Source organism: Gekko japonicus, unplaced genomic scaffold (assembly GCF_001447785.1).
Source record: "Gekko japonicus isolate JY-2015 unplaced genomic scaffold, Gekko_japonicus_V1.1 scaffold262, whole genome shotgun sequence".
NCBI lineage: Eukaryota > Metazoa > Chordata > Lepidosauria > Squamata > Gekkonidae > Gekko > Gekko japonicus.
The window spans coordinates 929,022-945,950 of NW_015172011.1; the positions used below are offsets into that span (position 1 = coordinate 929,022).

The 16,929-nt window shown below is 43.5% G+C and overlaps 1 protein-coding gene across 2 annotated transcripts in view; it reads left to right on the forward strand.

Annotated features, from left to right (window-relative positions):
• The window catches only part of ATXN7 (ataxin 7), a 144,699-nt gene extending 127,997 nt beyond the window's left edge, over positions 1 to 16,702 (forward strand). For both annotated transcript variants that reach the window (XM_015420260.1, XM_015420259.1), the window contains 8 exons: positions 3,690 to 3,948; positions 5,602 to 5,858; positions 7,591 to 7,673; positions 9,594 to 9,859; positions 12,376 to 12,574; positions 13,692 to 13,813; positions 14,755 to 15,706; positions 16,444 to 16,702. In XM_015420260.1, the coding sequence (XP_015275746.1) occupies positions 3,690 to 3,948; positions 5,602 to 5,858; positions 7,591 to 7,673; positions 9,594 to 9,859; positions 12,376 to 12,574; positions 13,692 to 13,813; positions 14,755 to 15,706; positions 16,444 to 16,461 (2,156 nt within the window). In that variant the 3' untranslated portion in view covers positions 16,462 to 16,702. The remainder of the gene's footprint in view (positions 1 to 3,689; positions 3,949 to 5,601; positions 5,859 to 7,590; positions 7,674 to 9,593; positions 9,860 to 12,375; positions 12,575 to 13,691; positions 13,814 to 14,754; positions 15,707 to 16,443) is intronic.
• Positions 16,703 to 16,929: the final 227 nt, after the last annotated feature.

Below are 16,929 nucleotides of genomic sequence, written 5' to 3' on the forward strand. Positions count from 1 at the left end.
TTGCGGGCAGTGTTTTTTTAATCTTTGTGCTTCATATAAGGGGTCTCCTCACAACTAATATTGGCTCTAGCTACATCATAAAGCATCGCTGAACTTCCAAGACCTTCAAATAGTAACTTAGCAAATCCACTCTGGGATTCTCGCCATTGTTATAAAAAGACACTTGGCACTTAGTACTTTGTCCTATTTAGAAGCCCAGAATTGATGAGGCAATAAAATGCAAATACACTTGCACAGCACGTAGTTTTGTAAACAGGCTAAATTGTCTGTTTTGGCTAAGGGGGGGAGATGTAATGAAGCAAAGAACTGAAAAACTGTGTACGTTAAAAGCAGTCACTTTAAAACTCTATTTTATTGTTCACTAATATGTTATAATAATATTGTTCACTATTCTAATAGGTGTTTTTTTTTTAAAGGAATTTCATTTCTGTTGAATTAATAAAGATTTACTAATAGGGTTATAGCTTGGCTTGTAGATAACATTTATGTCTATGCTATTAAGAGGAAACTCAAAATTAAAGTCCAGTCAGAGACTTAAATTCTACTGTACTTTGCATTTTTTTTGCCCTTCTGTTGATATGGAGAGAGGAGGAGGAACATTGCAAAAGTGGATGGCTCAGTATTTTCCTAAGCAGAAAAAAAAAATTCAGGTTGTATTTCTTTTTGTGATTGGCCGGGAGGATCTGTATATGTGGTGGAGAGGTAAAAGTAGTCTTGCTGGTGAGGACTCGTAGGATATTCATTGACCAGAGGCAGGGCTGGGGGGGGGCAGTGAAACTGACAGAGCTGTGGCGAAATAGAATGAATTAGTCAAATATTAATTGAAGTACTGTAGAAGGAGATGAATGATGACTCTTTGTCAAGATGACTCTTTGTCTTTCTGACAATGCGAGGATGATACTTGCTCATATGCAAAAGCTTGGGAAATAATTTATCCTGTGGATAAAGTAACCAGCCTGAGGGCAGCGAGGGCAGCACTGAGAACCTAGGAGAGACCCTGTCAAAATAAATAAGGCTGCAGTTGCAAAGTTGCATGGGGGACATGATCCTCCAGCACTGGTTCTTTGTGTTGTCATTTGTGCAGCTCCTAGTGCAAACCTGGAAGCTGCTGTTCTTAGCGTGTACTTTCTTTAAAGATTTGCCAGGTAATTTATGCTCTCATAGTTAAGGGGATCGTTCAAGTGCATAGGGCAGGTGGGGGAGAAAGCTGTGTAGTTGTGCAAGACATTCAGGTAATGCCTGAGGGTCAGTTTCTGGGTCATTCATTAAAAAACAGGGGTTCTGATCGAGTTGGTGGCAGATAATGAATTTGTAGCACAATTGTGTGCTGCTTTTAATACTGCCAGTTGATGCTGTTACCCTAAAACTCTTACTTCATTCATGATTACTACATTTGTTTGATGCACCCCACTGAGATGTTTTCTTCTGTCCTAGAGTGTTAAGGTGGTGCTGCGCTTGTGTAATTTGCAAATTGTTGTCAATTTATTGTTTCCTGATGTGTTTAATGTTAGACTAAACCTCTGACTCCCAGAGCCAGGAGGTGACATCAGGGGAAGGCCTCGGTCTCTATGCCCTGTCGTTGGCCCTCCAGAGGAACTGGTTGGCCACTGTGTGAGACAGGATGCTGCATTAGATGGACTGTTTATCTGATCCAGCAGAGCTTTTCTTATGTTGCCTGGGTGGGCCAACAAAATCACTTAAGCCAAAATATGAACTACTTCAGAGCACTGCTTTGAAGAAGAAGAAGTCTCCCTTTATTGTTTTATTTATTTGCTTATATCTGGCGCTGTCTCTATAGCCTCAATGCTGCAGCTTGTGGCAAGGAAACTAAAGCAGCATAACAGCCACTTAACAGAATCAAAACAGCACACAAATTAAAATGACACAAAAGACGTTCCATAAAGCTGTGAATGGCTTTTTATCATTAAGAGCGAAAATTCTACTTTTTTATGTTCTCTTTGTCTCTTCGTGAAATCTGAAAGGCTGAGCAAAACCCGGTGGTGGTGTCCCCTCAGGAGAGGGAATTTTTAATGCAAGGCAAGAAAGTTACAGTTCACAGACACTTAACCTCTCAGGCCTCGCAAGGAAACTATGTGGCCCTACCTGTTTTCTAATCCTGGCCCACATAAGGCATCATCATTTCATTTGGAGTGTGGTGTACCAGTTAGCGTTGGACTAGGAATCCAGGTTCACCTCCCATCTCTGCCAAGACACTTGTTGGGGTGCCCTCGGGCCAGCCACCCTCTTTCTCAGCCCAGCCTGCCCTCATATCCTCACTCCAGAAAGACCAGAGAGAGAGGCTTGCGTGGTTCTCCCCTCCTCCATTTATCCTGACAGCACCCCTTTGAGGAAGGTTAGGCTGAGACAGAGAGACTCTAAGGTCAGAAATATGGGTACATATTTGACAGGAATAAATACTAGGGTTCTTGTGCCAGCCAACTCCTCTTCGAGTGACAACAGTTTTTAAAAGGAGGTCAAATGTGTTTTCTACATTAAGAGAGCTGTAAAAACTTGAGTTTTCTGTCTGAACCTGGAATAGAATAGTACCTAGTTAAAATATAATACTCATCGCTTTCACGGCAGGGGAACTGCATACCTGTATAACCGTTTTTGACTATTTGCGTTGAGCTTTTGGTGTTGGTCTGCTGTCAGAGAATTCTGCCTTAACTGGTCTGATCAGGTTATGAAAGGAGAAGGGGCGGAGCAGGGCATTGCTCATAGAATAGTCACAATACCTAAACAGAATCCTGTACGGGACAAGGGAGAGCATGTCTGTGTTACTGATTTCAGTCATCGGAAATGCTAAACTGGCCAGAAATACCTAGATAATCCTAATGGGAGAACTTCACAGCGTAGCTCGTTTCTGTCACATTGCTGCTGTGTGCTGGATATCATTGCATAACAGTACCCATTTTATTATCACCCCTGCTCTGGCTTGAGCCCATGGTGGAAGAGCTTGCAACACAATGGGAGGAGCTGGGGGATGATTCCTGCCGGTTTACCCACAGGCTCCAGCCCCCTGTACTCCATCCTACAGTGCTCTCGAGCATCCCCCAATCCTCAGGAAGCAGCTTTTCATAGGGGGTGTGGATGTTGCAGGGAGAAGTAGACATCCATTCCGTCAATTCATTCAGTTTTACAGTTTGTAGTATCTAGCACAGTGCTTTTCAAAGGTTTTGGTTTGTAAATTCATCTGTCAAATCAAGTGTCCAGAAAAGGCTGGTTCACACTTGATTTAAATGTCCATTGTTTCACATACATTATTTTAGTAACGCTCACTGTAAAGCATTTTGGTATGATCCCCATAATGCAAAACAGGGTGCGATGGATTGTGGATGGGGGCTGAGACCAGCTTGCTAGAGACTGCCTAGTGAATTTTTGGTTGAACCAGGAACATCCAGACTCATCATCTTTACTCATTTGGACACTGCTCTGCGCCAGCACTTCCCTTCTAAGGCACATAAATCCAACTTGTTTCCATTGCATAAAGGAAACGGTAGCAGGGTGGGGGTGGGGTGGCAAGTTGCAAGCAGCAGCAAAGAGGAATGCATACCGATTCGTGAGGTCACCACTGAGACTACTAGCAGAGCAACACTTGCAGTGAAGCACGAGAAATTTCAGATTGCTTGGAAATTGTTTCCATGTTCTAAGTGGCCGCTAATGTGCTCTCTCCTTTTCTCACCTTCCAGAAAGACGACACAGCTCCTCCAGCAAGCCACCCTTGACTCCCACTTCCTCTCCAATATACTCCCTTTTCTCGTCTCTGTCTTCAAAAAGCAAAGGTAGCAATGGAGGGGGGAGCAGTCGCGCATCCAGTGGCGGAGGTACTGGTGCATCTTCATCATCCAGTTCCAAGTTGTTGAAATCACCCAAAGACAAGCTGCCAATCAGTGGAAATAATAGGTCAATGCATCTGGTACAACATAGCAAAGTTCCCCATGACAAAATGTGAGTATGCCTTGAGGGGTGGGGGAGACATAAAAAGTTTAGCACAGGCACAAATGTGACCTCTTTTAATGTGTGTGTGTGTGTGTGTATGAAAGGGGTATTTCATTTTTGTCTACAGATTCTTCCCAGCTACTTATCGAAGAACCAGTGCAGATGCTGTGGGAACCCCCCCCCCCCCCCCCCCCCTAGCCTGGATGTTTTCTTAGAGACAGCATTATGTGTTTTCATAATGAATCTAAACCAGAGTTTGAAACCAAAGTTGGGAGCTTGTTTGCAAGCCATGCGTATGGCAGGGAAGCAATACTCTCCAAATGGTAAATCTCCACTAGTGTGGGGCATTGGCCCTTTCCGCCGGAAGGTCACAGCCCACTTCTGGGGTGCAACCCAACCAAAAGATAATCAGCATTACCATAGTTCTGATACGTTTGGGGTTTTTTGTTTACTGTTTAGACAGGAGACGATAGATGGAAAGGGAGGAGAAATCGTGTAGGACAAAGATCCAGAAAAGGAGAATAGCTAACAGAGAATGAAATAAGCATATGTGATGGGATAACTGAGAGTGGGTCCCAGGTAGCAAATGTGGGTTTGGGGACTAAAAGGATCAGAAATCTTTGGATTGGAAGGCAAATGCAATCCATTCATTATTTTTATGTGGTGGAAATGTATGTAGAGATGTAGCAGTGGAGTTTAAATATCTGAGGAATTTGTGTAACAATGAACAGCTGAATCTGGTCTCCTGTGTGCATCAGAAATAAGAAACAAACAAGTCACAATGAAAGGGGATAAGCAAGTAGAAATTCCATGCTTTAGAATATCTGCATAAAGTGAAAAATACCAGAATGCTTTCATGTAACTGAGCCCTATGTTATGTATGTATGTAAAGTATCATCAACTCTCAGCCAACTTATGGTGGCCCCGTAGATTTTTCAAGGCAAGAGCCTAAGAGAGGTGGTTGGCCATTGCCTGCCTCTGAGTAGAGACCCTGGAATTCCTTGGTGGTCTCCCATCCAAATACTAACCAGGGCTGACCCTGCTTAGCTTCTGAGATCTAGGCCGGGGTGGCCAAATTTGCTTAACATAAGAGCCACATGGCGTGAACAGACATGTTTTTATTGAATATGCAAATTTGCTTTTTATTAACATTATGAGACTGCCAAAAATAAAAACAAAAGGGATAAAAATAGATACTTGATAATGATATTTATTTGTCCAATGATATTTGTAGGCTGGGGGGGGGGCTTTGAGAACGCATTTAAAGTTAGAGTTGCTTTCTTTCTCTGCTCCCCCCTTCCTCAAGCCTACCCAGGAAGGGGAACACTGGCTGGGGAAGGGAAGTCCGATCGAGGAGGCATTGCTCCCCTTCGCTTCCCCAGCTGCCCTGCCGGGAGCCACACAATATGTGTGCATGAGCTGCATGTGTCTCCCGAGCCACAGTTTGGCCACCCCTGATCTAGGCCATCCTGGTCATAGCAAGCCCTGTTAGGGATTTGTGATCCATAACTATATCATACCATATTTTGAGTAGAGAAGAATATGAATGGCAGTGGTGAGAACAGCAGGTAATTTGGGATTGAAATGTACATTCCGATAGAAAAGATATTACTTTGTATGACTGTTACCTGTGGTCTTGTCTTTCTGTTTTCCCCTTTGTAGCATGACTGTCAAAGTGGAAAAAATGCATCCAAAGATAGATGGTGCACTACTGAAAACTGCTGTTGGTCCAACCTGTTCTACTACTGTGAGCTCCTCAATAAAACCTGGCCTTAATTGTCCCTCAATACCAAAGCCACCCTTGCCTTCCCCTGGACAGATACTGAATGGTAAAGGTCTCCTCCCTGTGCCGCCGTATTCGGAAAAGAAGCATGACGACAGTACAAACAATAGGAAATTTTTACACAAACGATTGTCAGGTAACTTTTAGAAGCTGCTGCCCCCCCCCCCGTAATTATAGAGAATGCTGTGAATAATAAATAAATAAGTCCGCTTAAATGAGAGAATGTATGAGCATCTTGAACAGTGAAAATGCTTTGTGTCTGCTCGGTATCGATGGGGGTCCGAAGCACCAGGTATGTTGTTCCAACAGAGGAGTGAGGCTTCTTTGGTTCCCCTCTTCCAGCAGCAAACCAGTCTCTGAAGTGAAGGGCCCTCCGGAGTGGGCAAAAGTGGCTACTGCTGAATGGAAAAATAGGCCTTACTCTTAGACTTCGTATGTGCATGTTTCTCAGGATCCCAGGCCATATTGTTCAGTGTGCCTTTAATAATAATGTGGCATAAATTAAAATGAACAAACTTGAGTAGGTAAGTGCTAGTGTTAAGTCTCCAGTGCTTCCGTGAATTTTAAAATTATTTTTGAGACCTCTGTTACTTTTAAAAACCCTTTTCTGTGAGCCCCACAATGTGAAATTGTTTGACTGATGAAAGAAGCTGCCAGTGAGAGCCCTAGCGGTCACCAGACTCTCAAGGATTTTATTGGATTTTATGTATAGGCTTATGCCCCTGTAAGCCGCCCTGAGCCCGCTTGCGGGGAGGGCGGGGTAAAAATACCTAAATAAATAAATATAAAAAATAAATAAAGGTGTGCATATAACTGTTGGGATCTTTCTCTGCAGTTTTTGCCTCTGACGCTTTGACAGTGAACCAGGAGCCCTTTGGCTGCCGTCAGGTTAGAGGAAAATGCTTACTCTGCACAGGATGTCTTTGTCCACAGATAGTTCCTTTGAACTGTAGCTTTGGTGACCCCTCTGTGGACAAAAGCCATCAGATTTTGTCAAGCACTAGCAAGTGCAGTTAAAGTAGCAAGCACTTGCTCTTAAGCCTTCTCTTACTTTTCAGTATTTATGGAATCAAAGCAGATTTCTTTTCGCAAGAGTCTTTCATTTCCTTAGAGGCAATGTGACTAAATGGCTCAAATGAAACTTATTAAAGTAGAATGCAAGTTCCCTCCCATGGGATCCACGACAATGCAACAGTCCAGGTTTAAGTCTTAAACTGTTGTGTAATATCTACCACATGTCCATATCCCACAAGTGTTAATTATTTACTTGACGTATAGCCCTACTTTCTTGCTGAGACTCAAGGCAGATGACAAAATATCAAAAACTATTCTCTCGGATGGCGTAGAATATCCAATAAACAATGTAGTAGAACTGGGATTACATAGTTAGAAAACAAACTGCCTAAGGCATGACATACTGTATTGCAGAAAGTGGATTACAGATGTTGAAGACAATGTAGTAAAAGCAAGATGGCACATATAATAAACATGTTGCATGAGACTACAGTTATAGAAGCTTCTTCCTGGGCTATTCCATTATACTGCAGTTCTAATCGCTTTATAACAGTGCCGTCCCGGACATTGATGTTTTGCACATGTTCTGCAAAATGGCAAAAGTAGAGGGTCCTTCCTGACCTCCATAGGCAGGCTGCTTCACAAGGTGGGAGCCGCAACGTAGAATGTACAAGTACAGGCAGGGGCGGGTCTTTCCTGTTTGCAGAGTGGTACTCTCAAAAGGTCCATTTGCACCCTCAGAAGGTTTTGCTCAGATGAGTTCAGTCGGACAGGCAGTGTTTAATTTCGCATTAGGTTTGTGATCAAAGTTTTTGTAATAACGCTTTTTTGTTGTTGTTGTTTGATTTTAACAGAAAGAGAATTTGATCCTGATATCTACTGTGGTGTCGTTGACGTAGAAACCAAGAAACCCTGTACTAGGTCTTTGACGTGCAAGGTAGGATGCCTTCCTGCTTAATTCCCCCCCCCCCTAAATATCAGGGCAGAAGTCAAAGTGGATTCACTCATTCAATCTCTAAAAGCAGCTTAGGAAACTATGCAATAGAGGCTAATAAAAAGAATCAGAGGAGGACTAGAATTATTTCAGAGGGGTTTTTTTGTTAGACCATGTTCAGATATTATAGCCACTTCAGCTGGGTTGCTCAAGTCCAAATGCTGTGTTTTCTTTGAGACAACTGCATACTGTTGGGAACCATTACTTGTTCCCCAAACTGCTGCCTTCTGGGAAATACCTTTCAGGTGCCGTTCTGACTCTGCCACGGAAGTCCCTTTAGCTGCTTTCAGCCTGTTTGAATCAGCTCAAGGACCTTGTGTGGTGGTAGGGACTCAGTCAGTTCTGGTTGCCACAGACAGACTGGAATAAGTTGCACCCTGTCCACTTGCCTGCATTCCTCCAGCTTTAAATGCAGCACTTCACATTTTTATTTGAATGAATGTTTTCACCATTAGTCATCATGCATAAAATCCATCATAACCTAGAAGCATAAGTTAAAAAGCAGGCAGTCCTCCCCCCCCCTTTTTTTGGTATAGGAAATGAGCGGGTTATAATAACTTCATTGCAGTTCTGTAGAGACTTATTGGCTCCAGGGGACATCCCAAAGGTTTGGTGAAACAGGAGTTCTGTTTACCCAGGGCTGCTTTGATTCAAGGCATTCTAGTGAGAAAATTCAAATGATGGAGATTTTGATACTGGAACTGAAAATGATGAAACATTAAGCGACATAAAAATAAACTTGAAGTGATCTGAATGATGCCTGTTTTATTTGAAAGATGCGTGCTAGAAAGAGTGGATATTGCCATTCTGTATCCAGGCCAATACTCCTGTCCTCCTTATTTTTCGTATTCTGTCAGGTGATTTGCAGTTTTGAGTCTATGGCTGGAGTTGACCCTGAGTACTTTAGATGCAATTTAGGATTATTTATGCTGAGCAGCGTGATGACTTTGGTTGCAGTGCTCCTGGACTGTCAGCAGAGGGAGCACCAGACACTGCTAAATTAAGTTTAAAAAAAAAATCTTCAGCATCCAAGTGGATATTTGTGTTCATTTGTTTCTAATGACAACTATTCCAGTATTTCTATCCATCAAGCTCTATCTTTAGAAATTTCCCAAGAGTATTTGGAAATCTTAATTACGTAATCGGACATAAAATGATTTATCACAAAACTCCATAGTGAATTCAGCATCTATGCTGAACATTCTCGTAATGGCCCATGTAAGTGTGCCATGCAGCCATTTGTATGTGTCACTGAGTGCTAGTCCATGTACTCGCCTCACCTGAGAACTGATCCGTGGGGTAGAACCGAGATCCCCTCCCCTCACCCTTTCCTTTCCACATTCTGGTGCTTATCCAGTCCAACCCTGAGTTGGACATGGTTTCCTGCTTGGCCGGATCTGCCCTCCCTTACTTTCTGCTCTCCCAGTGCTCCTTCATTTAATCTTTATTTCAAACCTAGGGTAGCATTCAGGTGGTGTAAGCAGCCCTTTGAAGCCACATTTTGGCATCTCTTGTGTTACCACAAGACATCCAGGCCTTTCACTCACTTGGAAGTACAAGCTACATGGAAGGCTCTGCTCTTGATTGCTCTGTTAGCCTGTGTCTCCCTCTTACTGTGACTTCTTCCTGTTCCCTTGTTTTTTATATTAACCATACTACCTCCCTGTATGTCGCTAGCTCTTTCTTCCTAAAAGCAGAGGGCGTGCACCCCAGGCCTTCATAAACATCTCCATTATAGATTGCCAGATATGATGATTAATCATTTTAGTATTCTGGGCTTGTCGGTGTTGTATTATGTGTGTTTTAATTTTCAAATTTCCTGTTCACCCTGTAAGAGTGCTGTGTTTCTATTCTGACTTGCAGACACATTCCTTAACTCAACGGAGAGCTGTACAGGGTCGAAGAAAACGATTCGATCTGTTACTAGCTGAGCACAAAAGCAAAACCAGGGAAAAAGAACTCCTTCGCCATTTGGATCATCATCAGCAGACGCCCCCTCTCAGGGAACCATATCCCTCACCTTCAAGGACTTCCCAGGAGCTGCACCAAAATTCTCATGGAGCTAATCCTACAGAATCAAAGCCTTTAGTACCTAATAAACCCAAACCTCACACCCCCAGTCTTCCAAGGTAAGTAACAGTGCAATCCTGAGAACACTTCCTTGAGAGTAATGCCCCCTGAATAGACTTGAGTGGGATCCTGAGTAGACCTGCCTAGGATTGCTCTGTAAAGGCTGGCCCTCGTGTGCATGTGTCTGGCAGAATTTCTCAAGAGCAGACTTGAGAAGTTATAATGATTTTGAGTATCGTGCCTGAATAAACGCTCATATCCCTTCTCCGTTAACGTTAGTGCAGCTGCCTCAGTCCACACACCTGAGATGCTTTCCCTCCCCGCTTGGGATGGATTTGTGAGGAGGCATTGTGGCTCAGCGGTTTTGCCCGCTGAAGGTCCCAGGTTCAGTCCCTGGCATCTCAAGTGAAAAGTGAAAAGGATCATGTTGTGGGTGAATGTGAAATACTTCTGCCTGAGGTGCTGGAGAGCTGCCGTTCTGAGTCGGCAGTGCCGAATACTCACCAATCAAAGGTCTGGCGCAGCATAAGGCAGCTTCGTGTGTTCGCTGGCGTGTCACTGCAGCTTAACGTGGGAATCGCCACGGAGATTCTGGCCTTCAGCAGGCTGAGCGCTTCGAACTTCTGCCATCATGACCTCAAGTCATGGTGTTATATGATAGCTCTGCTTATTGAACTTATCACAGTGGCATGGAATGAAAAGGAATATCTCTTCGATGTTTTCAGTGTAAGGCTGTAGCCCAGGTCATTGTAAGCCTTGTCTGGCAGTTGGGAAGCCCAACGGTGTCAGTCCAGCACATGCTGAGGGCAATGTTCCCTCTAAGCTGTGGAGTCTTGTGAGCAGAAATTCTACTTTGTGAGTTGCTGGCATTAAAGTTATGAGCAAGCGATTTGGCCACTGCACAAATTAGTTTGCTCTGGGGGCATCCTCCTGAGCTAAGACAAAAATGTGTGAGCTAGAGGCTAAAAAACTGTGAGCTAGCTCACACTAACTCAGCTTAGAGGGAACACTGGTTGAGGGCTATATTTAAATTCTTGAAATTAGCTTACCTTGGTTTTTTAAAACAAACAATGTATTATGTAACCAGCTGGCTTTCGAGGAAGTTGCCAAACTTGTGCTGTGTGAACCAGCAGGTATGTTTTGTGGCAGCCGCAAAAAGTACTATGTGCTCATAAGAACATATCATCAGTGTACACAGTATTTTCCCACACGACTGTGGGGACAGTGGGATGAAAAGTAATGATGACAAAAAGGACTCTGAAACAACCCGTTACAATTAAGTGTTCTTCTTCTTGTCCCAACTTATCAACTTGCCCATAAGCCACATAAGGAAAAGAAGTGCCGGGCGACAGCTTTGTTAGTATACAAAGCCCCTGTGCATTTCACCACAAAAGCTCAGAGAGTTCACTTTGTTCATGCCCTTTCCACAGCAATTAAGAACTTAATTGCTTTTACGGGGAAACACATAAGGGATTTATATGATAATAAAGCTGTCACCTGGCACCTCTTTTCTTTTTTGGCTTGCTGGTACTTTGCTTTCTTTCACCTTACCAACTGCCAGAAATGTTAGAAAGGAGTAAGAGGGGATGGAGCTCTCTGTGTACTGTGCTCTACCTACAGATGTGGTGTGTAACTGGCTGAATGGGCAACTTCCCTTGAACCTGTTTGGCATTTCTTTTCTGTTTTTCCCAGAGCTAAGCTGAACTGGGAGATGGGGAGTGTCTTGTGAAGAGCTTTGCATGCCCCTCTGTCAGTCTTTTATGGAGCCACACTCCCTGTCGTCCCTGCTCCCTAAATGTTCTTTACCCCACAAAAAGAAGAGCAGCTGCTTTCCTTTCCCCAGCACTTTCTGTTCCGATACAGAGGCTGTTCACACAACTGCTAAGCCCATGTAGTTTTTTCCTTCAAAAATTGTCATTCTTCCTGTTCAAGGGAAAAAGGGCCCGTAAGATTGTCTGTGTGCTGACGTCACTGAAGGCAAACAAAGCTAATGAACTCCACATCGGCTTAATTTGCCCTGTGGCTTTAGCACACAAACAGATTTTGCTGGCCACCAGGCAGCTGAATTGTTTTCCTGAACAAGAAGGATAACTGTTTTTGAAGGAAATATATTGCCAACGCAGAAGCCAATCATGACTGTGAACAGGCTTCAAAGTATAAGTGTTGGTGGGAAATTTGGGAGATCCCCCCACCCCAATTCCCATCAGACACGGTTGATGTCTCACATTCAACCCAGCCCTACTTGTCTCTGACTCTGCTCTTGGCTTGCTTGGCCTGCCAGACTTTTCAGCCATTTCCAGTGAACATCATTTTGCGCATGCGCAACGCCTATTCATTTATTTTATGAAATCCATACTCCTGCCTTTCTGCCCTCAGAATGGCCACCAAGGTAGCTAACAAATTAGCCTGTTTGCTTGCAAGTCTTCTTTGAAACTGAGCTGAGCAGAATCTTTGGAATCCTGTTACGGAAGCAGACGCATTGTATGTAAAGATGTATCTTCTGTCACTTTGAAGTGAAGTGAAAGGTCATCTGGTAAGTGCAATTTATTTATTCAATGGTTTCCCTTTTCTGAAGGCCTCCAGGCTGTCCAGCACAGCACAGCGGAAATGCCCCCAGTGAATCTCCATCAGTCCATGAATCTCCACACGCCCCCTTGCCCGCAACTGAGCCAGCCTCTCGGTTATCCAGCGATGAGGGAGAATGTGATGAAAAAGAAGAGCCTGTTGAAAAACTGGATTGTCTTTATTCCGATCATCATCCTCAACCAGCTGCTGTATGTTCTAAGTTACACTTTGTTCTGATGTTTGTGAATTCACCACAGTTTTCTTACGTTATCTGGAGGGAGAAGTAACCATGCAGCTGTGATGAATGATGTAACGATTCCTTCTTTTAAGAGTGTGTGTGTCTCTTTAAATGTTTGGTTGCAGTGCAGTGAATGCAGAGTAGAGTGATTGAGTGAGACAAGTGTGCTGTGATTGGAGGATGAGAGAGTGTGGGAAGAGTTTTTGAAGTGGATCTGTGTGAGTGTCATTGGGTCAGTTATGAGAGACAGTTATGAAAAGTTAGTAGGAAAAGCCGTTGGAATTGTTCAGTTAGGGTATTCAGTCAGTGAGTGTTCAGAGCTCTGTGTGAGATCTGAAAGAGTGCCGTATATATCCTTAGCCTGTGTGGCTGACTATGGGAAAGAGGGATCCCTGTTAATGTTGGAACTGAGTGTCAAACAAACAAAAGTAAAGGGGAAAAAAGGCTGTGTGTGTGATACATGTGAATGACATATTTACAAGTCCCTTTATCCTAAACAGTTACAGAATAACCAACCTCATAATTTGTTCTTAGTTCAATAAATCATCTTTTGTTTAAGTTGTCCCAGAATTGAATTCAGTCATTCCTCAGGACCACATAGATCCCTGAAAAGCCTAGACCCTGTGTTACCCTACCAGTAAGAGGAAATCTTTAAATTCCTGGTGGCAGCCAAATCTACCCAGTTTACAGAAGTAAAGAGCACATTTAAAGGGAAAACTAGTCCTCCCAAAAGAGAGGTTGCCACAAATGGGTTGTGAAAAGAATTGCTGTTCAATAACAGGTACTCAGGTTGCTAAAGTAGACATTAAATTATTTTGAGGAAGATATTTGGGTGACTCTCCAGTATGAAGGCAGGAAAGGCTTTAAATAGCAGTGTAAGTCTCCAGGTAGCGAGTGGGTTTCATTTATATGGAGACAAGCAGTTTGTAAGTCTCTCGAATGGATATCTAGTATTTTCATTATCTCTGTGTCGTGCAGTGGTCACAGGAAGAGAATGCCAGTGTGTTCCCTTTGGAGTCACATTTATTTGATAAAATAAATACTCCATCTTGGAAAACTACTTAAATGAAATGTGTATTTTTCTCCAGTTTTGCACATTTGGTAGTCGACAAATTAGAAGAGGTTACTACGTGTTTGATAAGCGGTGGAACCATATCCGATGTGCACTTAATGTAATGGTGGATAAGCATCTTAACTCTCAGATGTGGAGGTGAGTACAAATTGAAGCAATTATAATCTGAAGTGTTTTTACTGGTATCAATATACACAAACACAGGGTTAGGTTAAAGGGAACACCGTCTATTAGTAATTTCTCAAAATGGGGTTCACATCTATGAATTGAACAGATGGCTCTAACTCTGGGAGAGATACCACATGGGAACCACCAAGCAAACTCTTCCAACAGTAGCTGTTGTCCTATTGATAACTTAATCACTCTGAGGTGGGGGAGACACAAGGGGGGGGGGAATCTTTGCAGAGAAGAAGACCTTTCCCAACCCACTTTGACTAGGATCTGGTTATCCAGACCTCTCTGTATGGTTGAGAGATCAGAGCATTTCATTCATGGGTGCAGTTTAGGACTTGTGGAGAAGAGGGTAGGTAGTTTGGACCAGTGTTTTTCCTCCAAGAATGGATGATACCTGGAAGCCCAACTATAGTGATCACTCCCCTGCATCTTACTATCCCTGCAACTTGTCGCTCGTCCTTTCCTTCCTTAGGTCTGGAATTGTGTCAGATTTCGCCATGGTAGTTCCTTGATACTCAGGAACAGGTTGAATGCTGGAAAGGAAACATTGAAACCACCAGTATTCCATTTCCATCCTCAGAATAGGACCCTTTGATGGGGGTGGAGATGCCAGGGCCTAACCAATGCTTGTTCTTCATCAGAAGATACAAGGGCAGAGGGGATGAACAGGTTTTGTGGTTTTCCTGCCACAAGAGAAGCATTTACGGGTTCTTCAAGTGGCTCTGTCCAGTCTTGAATGATGACATCCATTTGCATATGGCCGCATGCAGGAGCTTTGTTTTGTGATTCTGCTGTACCGTTTCTGTCTTTTTTTAAAAAAAAATAAGTTATCCAATTGTATATGGAAGCATAGGCAAAATTGAGAAAGCATGCTTCTTTTTTTGTTTTTCTGTTCCCACCCCCAGGAAAATTCCTCCAGCGACAAGCAACACTGCATCCGTACGTACTCCACACCGGACAAGCTCAACGCCTGTGTCACAGTACAGCGCCAGCACGACAGGTTTTCTCTTACCCCCCACAGCTGCATCTTCACCCGGGCTCGTGTCTCCTTCCTGTCTGTCTCTCAGTGGTAAATCGGTACCATCCCACGGGACTACACTAAACGCCAACCCTGCTAGTTTTGGTGCAGCAGAACCTGCCTGCAGTATGCAATCGAGACAAGTGTCCTCGTCCCCTTCAACACCTCCAGTGCTTTCCTCAGTACCATCACCTCTGTCCAGCAAACCTCAGAAACTGAAATCCAGCAAGTCTTTTAAGCCTAAGGAACCTTCTGCTAGCGGCGCCAACTGTAACAGTACCGGTAGCAACAGCAGTGGCGGCAGCTCAGGAAAGAAGCGTAAAAACAGTTCCGTGCCGCCAGCACCTTCTTCTCATTCCACAGAGTCCTTTAGGAAAAACTGTGTGGTGAACTCTGGAAACTCTGGGGCTTCTTATCACTCGTCTGTGACGTCCTCATCCCACAGTGTCGGCCTCAACTGTATGACTAGCAAAGCTAACTCGGTTAGCCTCAAACATGACCAATCAGGGAGGGGCCCTCCGACCGGGAGCCCTGCAGAATCGATAAAAAGAATGAGCGTGATGGTGAACAGTGGCGATTCCACTCTCTCACTGGGGCCATTCATTCACCAGTCCAGCGAACTGACTGTCAACTCGCACAGCGGGTTTTCGCATTCGCACCCTTCCCTAGACAAATTCATAGGAAAGAAAAGAAAGTGCTCGCCTGGTTCAAGCAGCATAAACAGCAGCAGCAAAGCAAACAAGGTTGCCAAATTGCCGCCGGTGAACAACATTCACACGAAACACACGGGTGCAATCCCAGGGACGCAGGGACTGATGAACAATTCTATCCTCCATCAGGTATGAAATCTTACTCGGGCCATATTCACAGGCAAATGAGTGACCGTCATTCATCCTCATTCCAAAAACAAAAAAATTGCATTTTTGTATATTAGTGATAACTTGTGGTTCTTTGAAGGGTAGATGGTGGATAACTTCATTGCATACTTTGTTTGGGTTTTTTATTTTAAAAAAAGTTTTAATGAACTTTTTTTTTACAAGAAATGTTGTTGGATTCCTCTTGAAATTCAGTGATTAAATAGGAGTCTGGCAGCACCATGAAGATAATTTATTCCTCCATTGGCTTTCATGAGTGGGAGTCCAAAAAAGAAAGAAAGAAAAGCTAGAGCTGGCAAAAATGCTGATAGTCTTTAAGGTGCTACTGGACTTCTGTTTAATTTGGATACAGCAACATAGCTACCCCTCTGGAACAGAAATTCCAAGTTCATTGTTCAAAAAAAAAAAAAAGTATTGTGAATACCAGGGAGAGCTTAGCCAAATATGTTCTGCCTGGCTGCCATTTCAACAAAAAGCCCTCCAGAAAAATAAAAAAACAATGATGATCAAACAGCAATGATTTCAGCACAGCTAAGTTTCCCAGAGCAAACTAGATGATTGGCTGTTATTGGCATCCCTGGTTTTGCCAGCACAGGTTTTGATATTCCCGAATGATATCGTTGATGACAGCTTTACTGCTTGCCCTGCTACATGTTGGCTTATTCTTTTTTTTCTCCCCCTGTTTTCAATTTGTGTGAAAGCCAAAGGCACGTCCCTAACAGTTTGACAGTACCACAGTAAGGAAAGAACTGGATTATTGTCACTACAAGCGGGGGGGAAAAATCTCCATCTGGAAATTCTGGACTCCACGAATGCCTTTTGAGTTCTCCCAGCTTCCCACAGTCCTCAGGTGTGGAAATCAACTGGACTGTCACTCAATCAAGGAGTTTTCCCTGAAGCCATGAAGCTTGGAAATGGACACTGGATTGCTGTTCAGCCACAGGATTGTTTCCTATCAGTGTTACCAGTGGTCTGGACTGCTTTGCTACATCATCTTGCCACTATTTGACCTTAGATCGGTTGGGCAAAATAATGTTTGGGAAAGAATATTTACTGTGGACTTGTTTGTTTGTTTCCCCTGATAGTGTCATATAAGGCTTTAATTAACTGCTGCTTTGACACTGTCCACTGAAAACCCTTGGGGGGGGGCACAATGTGTTAGGCACAATAAAATAAAAATAAAAATA